General features: G+C 35.2%; 1 protein-coding gene across 1 annotated transcript in view; it reads left to right on the plus strand.

Annotated features, from left to right (window-relative positions):
* The window catches only part of cin (Molybdenum cofactor synthesis protein cinnamon), an 87,676-nt gene extending 72,624 nt beyond the window's left edge, over positions 1-15,052 (plus strand). Inside the window, exons 12-13 of the mRNA XM_081772101.1 lie at positions 2,711-2,807; positions 4,826-15,052. Coding sequence (XP_081628227.1) covers positions 2,711-2,807; positions 4,826-4,959 — 231 coding nt within the window. The 3' untranslated portion in view covers positions 4,960-15,052. The remainder of the gene's footprint in view (positions 1-2,710; positions 2,808-4,825) is intronic.
* Positions 15,053-15,933: the final 881 nt, after the last annotated feature.

Here is a 15,933-nt window from a genome sequence, read left to right on the forward strand (position 1 = left end):
AATTCCTTAATAATCAAAGCTGCTGATCTTAATTAAACACTGTTCCACTTAAGAAAGGAAAATATTTTACGTTGGCTTCTGCCTCTGCTACTACCTACTGCAAATTGGACACAATAAAGTACTTCCTGTACCGGCCTTCCCAAACTGGTAATGGTCAAGACTACTTCCAAGTACAGATCGTGACGTCCTGATCTTGAATAGTATCTTCACGAACAACACACCTTTGCACTATCCTGAATATGGTAATGGTCGTTTTTTCCCAGTGGGGAAAATCACTCTGCTGGTGATCGTCTTCGTCTACTGAACATCGAACATTACTTGAAGGTATCAGGAAATATCTCGGCTTTTCTCTCTGAATTTAATGAATCGATTTTGGCACTGGAAGATGAAAACCTCCATTCGTCAAAAATGGTAAGAACAAAGTTCCGATATCTTTTGGCAAATCTGAATATATCAGTTTTGGTGGAATCACAATTTGTGCTTTCAACAACATTAAAGTTTTGCCTGATCACTTTGGATGAATGTTTCAAGACTTCAGGTGGCAATTTTCTTCTCATTATAATGGGAACAGGCTCCTGCCCGACGCCAACGTACGAAGTTCCCAAATTAGCATAATCGTAGTTTTGATGTTATGTTTAACCATTTCACAGTCTTGATGGGGTTTTTCGACTGAAATTCATATCGAAAATCACACTAAAGACTGTCTTTTGACTCATTATCTACTACCACATGACGGAAGTCTAAACTCGAACTCTTGCAGAAAGCCACCAGAGTAAATTAACAAGAACATTAATTATTTCGAGTTGGGGAGGGGGGTTTAACGTAGGTTAAAATGGCAAATGTACAGGAAATTCATTAGTGTGCATTCGATATACAGGAAGATGTAAATTAAAAAGAAAAAAATCAGTCACCTTGCACTTGCAGATATTGCGTTTTCTTTAGAAACGTTTTCTTCTATTTGATCCATTGTAAGACCCTGTTCACTAACATCCACTTCAGAAGCTAGATACACTAGTTAAACATTACTTTTGTTGCTTTGTCCTGAAACAAAATAAAATAAAGAAGCAAACTATTCAGCGTCTCAAGACAACATATGAATATCCACAACACACTAGTTAAACCGGAAGTGGTTTAAATTTACTATTCTGGTTTCAATATCGGTTTCAATATTTATCACCATAGAACGAAAATTATAACAGCGAGAAGATGTTTTTGTAAACAATTCAGAATCTCAACATATCATGACTATCCACAACACACCAACGAAACCGGAAGTAGTTCATATTTAATATTCCGGTTTTAATACTGAACTCCGTAGAGCAGAAACGGTAAATGTTGTCAAAGATGCAGTTTTCTTGCAATTGATTTAGCGTCCAAAAATAGGTCCCATCTGCTCCATTAGCCCCTATTCAAACCGGAAGTGGTTGTTTTATCGTTTAACGAAAACGGTAACAGATAGTAACAAGTGTTTCTTTCCAAACAATTTAGTGTTTAAAATCAATATTTTATGAGTCTCCACAAAACTCTACCGAAACTGAAAGTACTTCAGATTTACTATTAATTCCGGTTTCAGTACTGATTTTCGAAGAACAGAAAGGGCAATTGCTATCAAGATACGGTTCTATGTAATCCATTCAGCATCCCAAGAATACGTTCTACCGGTTTCAACGTTTATCACCATGAAAACAGCGGTAACAGATAGAAAGGGTCTGTTTCTTTGCAAACGATTCATCGTCTCAAGACAACATATCATGACATCCACAGCACTCCACCGAGACCGAAAGTGGTTCAAATTTACTATTACTTGTGGTTTTAATGCTAATTTCCGTGGAATACAAACCCTAAATGCTATCAAGATGCGTTTTTGTTTTTTTAAATTGATTAAGCATTCCAAAAATAGGCTTTCTTCTCCATTGAAACTCTTTTCAAACCGTAAGTGATTAAAATTAGCCATTTCCGGTTTAAAAGTTTATCACCACATAGCAAACACGATAATAGTTAGCGAGAATAGTTTTTTTTTTTTTTTTTTTTTTTTTTTTTTTTTTTCAAACGATTCAGCGTGTCTAGACAACATATGATTATCTACAGCAATCTACCAACACAGGAAGTAGTTCAAATTTACTGTTATTTCCGGCTTCAATACTGATTTCCGTACGGCAAAAATGATAAAAGATATCAAGAAGCGAGCTTTTGCAATCGATTCAATGTCCCAAGAATAGGTTCTATCTTATCCTTTAGCCCTCTATTCAAACCGGAAATGGTTGAAATAAACGATTTTTTGTTTCAACTTTTATCACCATAGAACAAGAACAGTAAGGGATAGCGAGTGATATTTTTTTTGTATGGATTCAGCGTTCGAGGAACAGGTTCCATCTTTGATCTTATTACTTTGTTGTAACCAGTACCTGTAGATGCACTACTTTGTTTGAGTATTAAATTCGCATAGTTTGGAAGACTTAGCTTTACACTGTGAAAGGATACTCACTTGTTTCAACTACTATTAGTGTCTAGGTGTGATTAGAAGACAGCATCATTTCCTTGCTGGAACCATAACCACATAGAAATCTGGAGGGCATAATTGATCTGTAGTTTTTCTTTAAATTTCTAACGACTTTGTACAATATTTTTTATTATTATTACACTCATATTTAGTAACTTCTTTCCTTTTGCTTTTCTCATATTGTGTTGAGTCTTACTGTTAATTTCGCAGATAACGGAAAATATTCATCTAGATCCACGTCCAGAATACCATAGAGCAATTCTATCCTGGGAACCAGGCAATTCAATTCCTATTGCGAGGAGTACAGGTTAGTTTTTCTTTTAGTAATTTTTAATAAGTTTCTTGTGCTTGTAGCAAGTTTCACAATATGACCAATGTGTCTTTACAAATAAAAATCAAATAAAATAAATGTGAGAAACGTAGTTTGCAAAATATCTAATCAAATGCTGAGAGAGGGTTCAAAGAATGGTGCTCCACTGATATATATATATTTTTAATAGATATCAGGGTTTCTGATGAATATAGTAATTTTATACTCTAGTTTCCCCTCTTTTCAGCAGACTGGGAAAAATAGTTTTACAGTTTCCTAATGCTTTTCACACGGCAGTGTTCCAGCTTAAAATCATTAAACACATTTGAAAAAACCTCTGTCTTTTTCCATGACACACTTTGTGACTAATACATTTAAACCAGCTCGGCATGGACACCCTTTCTGATAGCAGTCTACGGCCGACATACCTCTAAATTTGATTGTAGCACCCAATTCTCCTCAGGATGCATATCTCCCTTTCACCTGCGAAAATGTTTTTTTAAAAAAATCTTAACTACTGTTGCAACAATAAACAAATGTTCAAACACAATTTTTGAAATGTAGTAGGTTATGCCTAAATTCTTTTCTATTTAACTCCGAAAGTGTTATAAAAGGCAAAAGTTTAAATGCATTTCTCTGCCAAACAAATGGTGGTTATTTAAAAATGTGCACGAACATTGATTTCAACATACTGAACACAATCCAAGAATAAAAATTTAAGTTTTTCTTTTCCTGCCCCAATAGAAAGTTTGCTTGTTATCATAAGACATCAACCTCTTAAAGTAATGGAATACGGGTGTCGGCGTTGTTCGTAATTCTGAGCTGTTTCGAAACGATACGGCTGCAACGGGCTTTAGCGACATCCTGTATCTAGCTAGATTGTATTTAGATAGTGTGAGAGAATCATAGACAGATGATACTAAGTTGCTTCTTCAGAAAAACATGAGGAAATAGTTCGTAATCAAGTAAAGAGGAGTCAGTAATCTACCCTGTGGCTCCTTAGGATGACTTGAGACACGTGAGCACCAGAAATTATGAAACGTGAATAAAATAGAAGCATCGACATATTGGCATAAAGATAAACCTGCTGGGTACATGTTCTTTGCGGCAGAGAATATTTAAAGCGTTCTTTTCATTTATCAGGCCAAATGTTAGGTAGTATCAAATGCTAGTTCGGTGTCGAATGAGATGAGAGCCAAAAAAGTTTCCTGAGCATTAACGATAAAATTAAGACTTCAGAAGTTTATACTTAGTGTCAAATGGAGGGCGAAAATCAGATTGAGTATGTGGTAATATAACATTAGCTGTTAGATAAGAATGAAACACACAAAAAAAGACAGGTCATTGAAATATTCACAATACAATCGAAAGCAGAGAAGAAAGTATACTCCGGGTGTATGAAAAGACCGGGGCCATATTGAAAGTCTGTTATGAATAAAGATATAAAAAATGGAAGGAGATGAAAGTTTTTGGAAATAGGTGGTTTTTAATCTAAATTGATGGAATTCTTCCAACCACGCCAATCTTTTGGGCTCTACGCTGGTGAGATATCCTATGTTAAATGGAAAAGCAACGCTGCTAGTTCAGCAGGCTCTTCTTTTGAACCCCTCTTCATATCAACAATACAACATTGTTGCGAAACGGTTTTGAGATGTTCTTGGTTCCCTCACGGAACAATATTCACCTTCCGCATGTCATTATTGCCTGCCCTCAAGTTTTGTTCGAACAGCCTGCTGAACTGGAAACGTTGCTGTTAGATTTACCAAAGGGCGTCTTACTAGTGTACTACTTATCCCAAACGGCTGGTATTTTTCCATTTTTTCGTACCTTTACTCATGGCCCTGGACTTTTGATAACCCGGTATATACAAAATCTCCAAAATATCTTAAAAAAAGAATCCATATTAATTATTTTTTCGTGAAATAGTTTAAGGAAGAACTTTTTGCGTGTATTTCAACACAGGTCTAAACAATCCACTTCACATACTTGTAAGTAATTCTGTTCTTTTGTTGTAGGAAACCAAATCAGTAGTCGGTTGCTGAGCTTTAGTGCAGCCAATGCTTTATTGGTACTTCCTCCAAAATCAGAGACGCAGCTGATGCTTCCAGCAGGAACAGAAGTAGATGCTATGGTTATTTCCCGACTCTGAAAACATGGATTTCTTGTTTGACTCCATCCATCTTGACTCTGGAACTATTACTTAAATAATTAATACTTTTCTGACCAGAGTATATACTTATTTATTAAAATAAAAATAAGTAGTAATAGTTTCAATAACTTAACATTATCTTCATCAGACGTAAACTAGCAGAAAAACCTCTATTAATTTCTGTTAGTTAAGTCTGATAAAGATTACGTTAAGTTATTGAAAGTGTTACGGCTTATTTTTATCTTAATAAATAAGTATATACTCTGGTCAGAAAAGTATTAATTATTTATGGATTTCAAATAAGTTTCTTGTGTCTCCATATAACTATGAAGTTTCTTGTGTCTCACGCAAATTTTCATCGTAATTTCAGTTACTCTTAAGCGGAGTTTTCTATGATGAATTTGCCTTGTATAATTTTCAAAATAATTGGAAACAACGGATAATGTCGAAAGTTGGGCTTTATAGCAGTGTAGTAATTAGAAAGTTCCATAAATCAGAGGTTAGAGTTTTTGTTGAGGCATTTGACTGTCCATTTAATAATGTCATAATTCACGGGCGGTTACAGTGTTATGAACAATTTCTTAAAATAGCTTTGGTTATTAATATAAGAAACAAAATTGTACTCCGAAAGCAGTAAATGTAAAACAGTTAAGTTAAATATGACTCTATGAGCAAACAACTCGACACACACATACAAAATTAAGACTGATGTTAAGTTTTACGTTTTATCTGTTTTTTAGTTTCCTCCGGAGTTGTCTGATTAGCCTCCACTACTCCTATCGTATGCACTCTCTATAGCCCTGCACCAACTGGCAGTTCATATAGAGATTTTGAACACATTGCTTTCGTTGTGACATTAACAATACTGTATTTTTATATAATAGAAATTAAGTGTAAATTGTTTTGCATAAATATTAAAGAAAACGTTAGACATTGAGTCACCTAGTATGCGTATTTGTAGATTCAGTGTAGCACCAGAATGTTTCGAAATCAATTAGAGTTGTGTAAGTTGAATAGAAGCTCCCCAGGATTATTTTTACAGACAGAATCGAAGGGTTATGTTGCAATGTGGCACACATATTGTAACTAATTGTTACAATGTCGAGTTTTTTTTTTTTTTTGTTTGTTTGTTTGTTTGTTTGTTTGTTTGTTTGTTTTTGAGAAAGTGTTTTAAGGTGGAATAGCACGTTTTATGTCTCGAGGAAGATACATATTTTTGTTTAGTTATTGATTTCGATGAGTTGTTTATTTTAAATATAACTAGATTCTATGCAGTTACCTAATAATATGCATTGACGCATTTTTATAGTTGTATAGGTACTATTTTATTTTTTGATCTAGGATTGAAAAATTGTTACAATGGTATTACGTTAGAAAAATGGAAAGTTCAAGCTTTAGGAATCCAGAAAACTAACTAACTAACTAACTAACTCTATGGCCTATGGAACCCGGAGGTTCAGTGCCGCGTTCACAAAAGCTCTCCACTGACTTCTATCCTTAGCTGATTGCATCCAGTTTCTACTTTGTATTCCTATCTCTGCGAGATCCATCTTAATATTATCCTCCCATCTGCGCCTAGGTCTTCCTAATGGTCGTTTTCCTATGGGTCTACCAGTCAAGACTTTGAAAGCGTTTCTACTTTCTTCCATTCTAGCTACATGACCTGCCCACCTAAGCCTCCTAGACTTGACGACCCTAACAATGTTGGGTAAACCGTATAAACTATGTAGTTCCTCGTTATGAAGCTTCCGCCATTCCCCATTCTCGTTCCTCTTGGGTCCGAATATTCTTCTCAGGATCCTGTTCTCAAATACTTTCAGTCTATGTTCTTCCCTCAGAGTAAGCGACCATGTTTCACAACCATACAGAACAACAGGCATGATTATCGTTTTATATATTTTAAGCTTCAAATTCCTCGACAGAATTCGCGACGACAAGAGATTTTGAACCGAGTAGTAACATGAATTCCCTGCTTTTAGTCGACATTTAATTTCTTCGTGAATATGATTTTCGTCTGTTAATATTGATCCTAAATATTTGAAAGTATCCACTTTATCAAAAGCATTATTTAATATTTTAACGCCTCCACAATTTACCGTATTACGGTCCCGACGCACTTCCATGTATTTAGTTTTCTCTGCATTTACTTCTAAACCCATGTCCCTGCAAGCGTTTAATAAGATCTCTGCATTTATTTCTACTGTTCTTCTATCCTCCCCTATTAAATTTACATCATCAGCATATGCCATAACCTGGTGAATGCCGTTCAACTCTAGGCCCTGGTTGCTATCTTTGATTTTTTTTATGGCGTATTCCAGCACAAAGTTAAATAATAATAGCGACAACGCATCTCCTTGTTTCAGGCCATTTTCGACGTGGAAGCTCGTGGTGAAGGAATCCAGAAAAAAAAAAAAAAAAAAAATCATCAAAACAGAACTTTGAAGCTTTAAGGCTGAGTCTTATCGTCAGGGTACGAACAACAATAGGACGAAAAATGAGACTTAATATTTCTATAAAATCTTAGTAAATTTTGAAAAAATGTTTAAATTCAAAAATCATTTTGTTGATAATTGGCCAGTTCAGAGGTGTATCAGGCAAATTGTGAATATAGGACCTAGAAACCTGAATTAATGAACACATTAGAGGCACATGAAATTAAGATACATCTGTTCATGCCTCTTGAAACTTTTTAATTTATCTAGACACAAAATTAGAGAAGTTAAAGTGTTACATAGATTGTCGTCTTACATTGAAAGAAACGTGTATGAATTATTTTTAATCAAAACAAGGAATCCTAGTTTGAATCTGAACAAAGGAAACTTGGATACGCAATGGGATTTCATTACCAATAATAATAATTTCTAATATCAAATAAGAATCTTTATTAAATCGATATGTGACATAAAAATTAGTTACGGTTAGAACGAAAGATAAAATTATCTAAGTTAGTCATTTTGTCAACCGAACACACACCTTTCATACCAGAATGAGGCTTAGGAACAAAATCAAAACTGCCAAAATTTAATTAGTATCCAGAAATTTATCAAATCACAAGGAGACTGGCAACAAACAGTTAAAAATGATTTCCTTGAATTCAGCAAGTAGATTTAAAAGGAAAAGAAGTAGTAGTACTTAAAAACAGTAATAGTGCTACTTTGTTATAAGTTAGTTAAATTCTTGACTATATTATGAAAGGATTGCAGCGTTCCAAACTTGCAAAATTCACTCAGCACAATTGTCCAGAACCAACTGTCAGAGTTGGAATTATCGTTAAAATTGGAGTTGTAGAGCTGATTTTTGAAAAATGAAGTTAACAGACATATTTAATATTTACAAGATGACAGATCTAGAGTTGTACTGGCTAATGTAAGTGCTATAGTTTACTATGAGATTTACCAACTGTAGGCATAAATTCAACAGAGCTATGAGAATTTTACAAAGATTCGAATTTCCATGACAGGTTCGAAATAAATCCAATGAGAAATGAGGCATTAGGGTCACTTTATACATTTCTATTCTTGACACGAACAGGTTATTCAAGACGGTACTCAAGTGTCTGCTGTTAACGACATCAACTTTAGAAGTAGTCACCATGTCCATTTGGGTAACACGCACTACCTAGTCGTCCTTGCACTGGTGTCAATTTTACACTTAAAATTATCCAGTCTGATTAATTGCACTAACGGTGTGTGGTCGGCACACGAGCCGGGAAGAATAACTGAGTCGAACGCAACTTAGTTCCTGAGCGGTTAAAGTGCCGCACCGACACAGTCGTGGCTTCTTCCGTCACAAGACTAAATAGTCAGACAGATCGATCTCCGCACATGGTTTTATAGATTCAGTTGAGCTCTCACCAAACACCGTGCTCGTGGGTTTTCTCGGGGTTCTCCCGTTTCCTCCCACATTCTTCATTCCACCATTTCACTCATCTCTCATTATCACCGTCTCCTTTAGCCTAACCGGCATAACCATGGGACGTAAAACTCAAAGATTTCATTTCATTTCAGTTGAGCTCTCTAGTGGCTATGTGGATAGCACACGTGTCTTTGGCGCAGAAGACCCGGGTTCGATTCCCGGAGGGAGCTCATGTGGTTTGGATCTCACGTTAAGCTGTAAATTCACGTCTCATATAACTTCGCGCTGGAAGAAACACTAAAGTCAGATCCAGTCCAATCCAGCAGATTCAGTTGGTCTCTTTGTGAATCTTGTTTATAAGTGTTTTGACATTTTCTTTTCTTGTTGTGGCTGGAGTTTACACAGTGATTGTTTCCTTGAAGCGGATACTTTGGATCGATAAAATACCTTACTCATCGGTATAGACTTCTGAGAAGGTCGGATTTATTGAGAGAGAGAGAGAGGCGGATATGTTATTCGCTTCCTCGAAGAAAGAATATAAGTTGGGAAAGTACGCGACCAGGCTTTTCCAACTAGTGAAATATAATTCTAAACATATTCTATCGTCTTTCTTTTATTGTTGAACCAAAGACAACAGAAATAAAATACAACTTCAGTACAACAGAAATAAAATACAACTTCAGTACAACAAAATTAGTCTTTGTCATTACCTTAAGAAATTGACTGAGTGCGTGAATAAATCCATTCTTCTTTCTATCTGCAAATAAAATCTTTATAGCGAATGTTGTACCTATCTCAATATTATGTAACGTTTATGTGTTTTGAATAATGTTACAGCAGTTTAAGGGAGTGAGTACTGAAGATTAATTCATAATCAGCTTTTACCATAGGTCTATGATTATACCAGCATCTTCACAAAGTGCCTGTTAGAAGTGAGCAAAGTTTTTTACATACTTGAATAAATTACACAAGTGTTTATAAAAGTCTTGTACACAGTTATTACATGGCAATAAATAAATTCAAATGAAGAGGATTGTAGTGCAAGGGAATTTATTTTTTCATATTAACAGAATATTTCAAGAGTGAATTCTGAAAAGTGAGATGTATTTGAATTGCCTATGAGTTTCCTGTTGTGCTGGGGAAGGTAGCAGGGAACACCGAAACCCTACAGTTAGTGACACATTAAATATTAGATGCACTGTACCGCACCGTGACATCGAGTCCAACGCTCTCGAGCCATTAGACTGCAGTGTCCCTCTACTAGTAACAGTCAGTTTCAATTAATCAAATTACCAATTACCTGTTAATCAATTAATTAGTTATCTGCTAATCAAATATAAATAATCTTAACACCTCTCTTTAACATTGATTGGGACAATAAAGGTGCCATAATTGGCAAAACCCCATAAGTTGTCAAACCTTAAGGTTCAAAACTTACATTACACTTTGATTTATTTTGCTTCTATAGCAGTACAAAATTACAATAAGTTCTGGGAATTACATAACTTTGAGTAGTGTTACAAATTTTACCAATGCTTACCATATCTCCAGGACGAGTTGCGACATCAAATTGCTGCAAACGTCATTGTACTCTTTATTCTATTGAAAATCATCTATATGGTTGGATGAAGTACTTATCTAAGCACCCTTTTCGAAAGAAAAAGCTTTTGATGAAAATCAAAGTAAGTGGGTAAAGATCGGCCTCTTTTCTCCTATGATAGTCATAAAAAGTAGAAGTATTCTTGAAAGCCAGTATATTGTATTGATATGAAGTTCAAGCATTAAACATTACATTTATGTATGAAAAATGTAGCAAGAGACATAAGGAACTCCGCAAACAAAGCAGGGTTGTAGAATTATTCCATCTTAGACGTTTGTTTAACTTACAACAAGAATTTCTTTGTGAGGAGTTTCATGTGAACCATTATGTTTCTTATTGTCGTGAATACTAGAGTTCGTAAGTTTATAAACAAGCATTTGTGTAGTGTGGTTAATTAAGCGCAGGAGGATGATACAAAAAACAATAGTTGATTCACCAATCAATGCCTAAGGCGAATCGTACTCCTTCGGCATTTCTGAACCTTGTCGTTTCGGTGAAATCGTGAAAAGAATAGCTGTGTGATGATGTGGAGATTGGGTTCTGATTATTAGATGTGTTTAGTATATTTTACTAAGAAATCATGGCTGGAAAGAAGTAGTGTGACTCGTGTAAAAAGTGGTTAACAACGAAAAGTGATTTTCATTGTTCGCAATTAGAAAATAATATCAGTGCTTAGATATCATAAAATGTAATTTACAAATTAATGCCAAAATATGTTTTACATGCCGAACATATTAAACGTCACTTGGAATCTCCTTCAAATGTAGGCGAGAGCGCAGAAACTTCTATAAGTGCAACATCTAGCGCTGAAGTAGTAGGATAAAAAAAAAAAAAAAAAAAAAAAAAACATCAGGAATGTTTGTCATTAACGCAGTATCACAATTCCAATGCATGTTGCATAATATGTAAAGAATTCTTCGTACAGCTCACATTTATAGAAACAGAAACCTATGTATCGCCGAGGAAATGATGCTACAAATGTAATTTATCGGAAAAGGCATTTACAGGCTCGTCTCTAAAAAGCTTGAAGCCAATAAACAGTAACACAGTTATGAGTGGTGTTGCCCACTAGACAGGATTTGGGGCTATCTTGTCTCAAAATGTAATAATGGAAATACATTTCTTGTCTCGAAAATTATATGTATTTTTATTGGAAGACCTCGGTCTCCTCTCGTGGCTAACCCTTGTTGTGTGTGGAGGGGATATTGAAAGTGTGTTAGAAGATATGACAAGGGTGGCAAAGAAGGAAAGTCTTAATTTCAAACTCCGCCCCATCTCAAGAATTTTGATTACTATACATTAGTAGGTTTAACTATAGAAAACTTAACAAGATTTTTGAATTATTTAAGTCAAAGATACATTCATCTAAATATAGGTTAACTACTACTTGTAGCTATTCTAGTTTTGTAGCTATGAACTGACCTTTCAAATGGTGTTCTCTCTGTATGATACAATATCAAAAATGATTTATATTCTTTGCTATTTACTCTGTACAACAGGCGTTGACATATCATTTTGTTCCATTATTTCTTGAAACGCAACATATTACTAGAAGAAAGATTATTAAAAAGCATACGTGAGCATTGGCAAACACATTATTTATCCCGAATAGTGAGAATGACACAGTGGGTCTTGTTGCTGACGGCACGTAGGTCTACATACAAAAATGTAGTAATTATTCTTTCCAATACTTGAAGGAAGGCCGTTGGTCAAACTCCTGATATTCTTGACCACATGAGTGTATATATATATATATACAGGGTGGGCCATTTTAATCAATCCACGGAAATATCTGAAAAATGATAAAACATAGAAGAAATGTTTGAAGTACACGTTATATATTGCTAAGGGAGAAAACCAATTCCGCCAAAAGTACCCCTCTCCGCCCCCCGTAAATGGGGGTAATGGGGGGTAACTCTGAAATGTCAAATGGGAACATGGGTCGAGTAATACCTCGTTCGAAAGGTCTTGGAAAACTAAGTAACGCTGTACCAAAATATTTCATATGGAGCACCAGTTTCAAAATGGCCGCCATGATATAGTTTGGAAACTTCAGTACCCGTAGTATGAAAACCATGGAAGGTAAATGAATAGAACAAAATTGAAATACGTAAATATCATAGGGCATATCGAATGGTGTGGTCCCTGTGATCCCAGTGGCCTCCCTGAAGGGGTCTTAGAGGCTAACTTCAAAATTTCAAATAGTAACATGAGTCGAGTGGTACCCCCTTGGATAAATCTTGCAAAATCAAACATCTTGCAGGAGAAAACGATTGAGGTGAAATGGCAGTGTTCTCAAAAGGCCGCCGAAACATAGTATCCGTGTCAGAGAAAAGGTTTAGTACCCGTAGTATGAAAGCGATTGGAGATAAATCAACAGAAGAAAAACTGGAGTAGGTAACTGACGTAAGGCACATCGAGAGGTGTTGTCGGGGTGACTCCAAGGACCAACTGAAAGGTATCCGGGGCCAACTTCAAAATTTCAAATAGCAACTTGAAGCGAGTAACATCACGTTACATAGACAAATTAATATCAAACAGATTCTGTAAGAATATTTTCAACATGAGACACCGTTTTCAAAATGATCACCAAGACATGGTGACTGTGTCTAAGAAAACGTCTAGTGCCCATAGTATGAATACGGTTAGAGATAAATGAAAATAACGAAAATTAAATAGGAAAACCACGGAGGCGTTCCAAGGCTCGAAAATGATATAACAGAGATAAAAATGTTAGAGTAAAATTGCCATAATGTATAGAGAGAAATCCAAGTCCTGCAAAACAATCTCTCCCTGCGCTCTGTATGTGAGTGGGGTGGAAATTAACTGTGAAAGTTCAAATGAGAACTCTACTCTAATTCGCAAATTAAGGCTACGCTACAAATAGGTATGGTGTGGTCGAAACATTTGTTTGTAAGGATGACGCTGTAGTGACTGAAAAAGGTAAATTTTATTTGAATGGTAACGCATATCTCTATGGCTGAGTATAATTTGATGCGAAAACAGAAGGAACGTTATACGAAAGAAGGTGTCGAATAATGCAGTCGCTGGAACTTACAAACGTGTGAATTTGCTAATCTCCGTCGCCACAGAAACTTTTATGCAATGCGTGCTGGTTATTCGGAAAGCATTTCGGGGATTCGGAAAGCATTCGGAAACGTACACACTGTTTCGTCCCTCAAGCTCACAATATGACATGAGTGTTAATAGTTAATGAAAATGTAAATGTGGCCATCCGCATTAACTCAGTGCACTAATTTTCTATCCATGAAGTCTGCCTTCCAAACAGCATTGGGTAGGTCAAGCGTACGCCCGAACCGTTGTCCGTCGGACATTGAAATTTTGAAGTTAGCCCACAAGACCCCTTCAGGGAGGCCGCTGGGATCACAGGGACCACACCATTCGATATGCCCTCTGATATTTACGTATTTCAATTTTGTTCCATTCATTTACCTTCCATGGTTTTCATACTACGTGTACTGGAGTTTCCGAACAGCATCACGGCGGCCATTTTGAAACTGGTGCTCCATATGAAACATCTTTTTGGTACAGCGTTACTTAGTTTTCCAAGACCTTTCGAACGAGGCATTACTCGACCCATGTTCCCATTTGACATTTCAGAGTTACCCCCCGTTACCCCCATTTACGGGGGGCGGAGAGCGGTACTTTTGGCGGAATTGGTTTTCCCCCTTAGCAATATATAACGTGTACTTAAACATTTCTTCTATGTTTATCATTTTTCAGATATTTCCGTGGATTGATTAAAATGGCCCACCCTGTATATATATATATATATGTCTATCAATTAAAAGCGCCTGAACTCCAACCTATAACTTTAGCTTTCAAATCTTTCATTTACGGTTATGTGTGATTTCACGCTTAACAGAGACAAACATTTTAAGTATTTGTACTTAAAATAGTCTAAATTAATTAACCATATCTTTTTCATAAAGTTTATGATATACAGTTATTGTTCAAAGTCTTTGTATTTTAATAAACCTTCTCTAAAATCAATGCATGTGAGTTGTGCTTCCATCTTCCGAGTTCTTTTAAACTATGTTTATATGTTTGTGGTCAATCATTTCTACAATGAGATCTCGGAAACTACAGGCTCTAGAAAGATGACGTTTTCACTGATCAATTGGAAATTTTGCGTAGATTGTCCAGTTCTAATTGAATATTCAAAAAATGGCCATTATTTCTTTATTACTTTTTTTAGGGTACGCTGGAAGCGTTGAAATTTTAAAAAAAGAAAACTAAAGCATCATATCCTATGCGTTATACATTCCAACACCACAATGTTGTATATTGGGGTTGTATATGTCTCAGGCGTTTGTTCCATGGCTAAATAATAATGAAAAAGGAAGGATAACCATTTCTCGAGTCTTAAGATAAATCTTTATTTTTTGAGTGTTTTGCCCAATGAACACTACATATAACTAATATTATAATTAATTGTATATGTAACGTATTTGCTTATTACATACTGCATGCAAAAAGAAAGAAAACACTGGTTATACATGAATTAGAAACTCCAACCGGAAGTAGGCTCAAATCTTGCAAACGGTACGAGATATTGAGAAAAAATAATCGAAAAAATCTCCCCTTTATGATACCCCTTGCCGATTTTTTTTTAAATCAAGACTTCTTTCACTTGTGTCTGTAAAGAAACATGTACACTCATGTCCAAAATTATTGTCGCATGTCTATAAATATGTTGTAGAAATATAATTTGACAACAAACTCGACCGGTATTTCTTATAATGTTAGTATGTACATAATTGGTAAAGACATGTATGTGGCAAATTTCATGTGAAAAGAGCAGTAAATAAGAACAATAAAACAAAACTTTTTTGTCCATTTAGCAACATTTTGTTTTACTCATTCTGATTTTCGTATTTATAATTCTTTTCGTATGAAATTTACCACAAATATATATTTCCCGATTATACACATAGTATCAGTATTAAAAGTGCCCTGCAAAATAATTATCAAATTATATTCTTACAAGAATACAGTTATAGATATGCGACAATCATTTTGGACATGAGTGTACATATGTTGTGAAAAATGAGAAGCAGATTTATGTTCATATGCGAATGATGCGCTGTGTAGAGAGCGAAGGTTCAGCTAGTGTATATATATATATATATATATATATATATATATATATATATATATATATATATATATATATATATATATATATATATATATATATATATATACTGGATGTTTTGGACCCTATTTCCCAGGCTCGAAAAACAACGACGTAAATATTTTTATGCATTTAATAAAACGAAATGTTCATAATATCAGAGAATGGCTGAAGCCAGACGATATAATCGTTGATCGCGGATTTCGAAACTGTTTGGAACTACTTGAAGAAATGGGCTAGTGCTTAAAATGTCTGTATTTTTTGACAGGCATTTTAGGCACTAGTTCACGTTTTCTACCCAACACACACAGACACATCTGGTGACAAAAGTTTATTGAGTTTTTGAGGCTGTAAATGGACA

The sequence above is a fragment of the Thermobia domestica genome, chromosome 9 (genome assembly GCF_964235325.1).
Source record: "Thermobia domestica chromosome 9, izTheDome1.hap1.1, whole genome shotgun sequence".
In the NCBI taxonomy this organism is placed as follows: Eukaryota; Metazoa; Arthropoda; class Insecta; order Zygentoma; family Lepismatidae; genus Thermobia; species Thermobia domestica.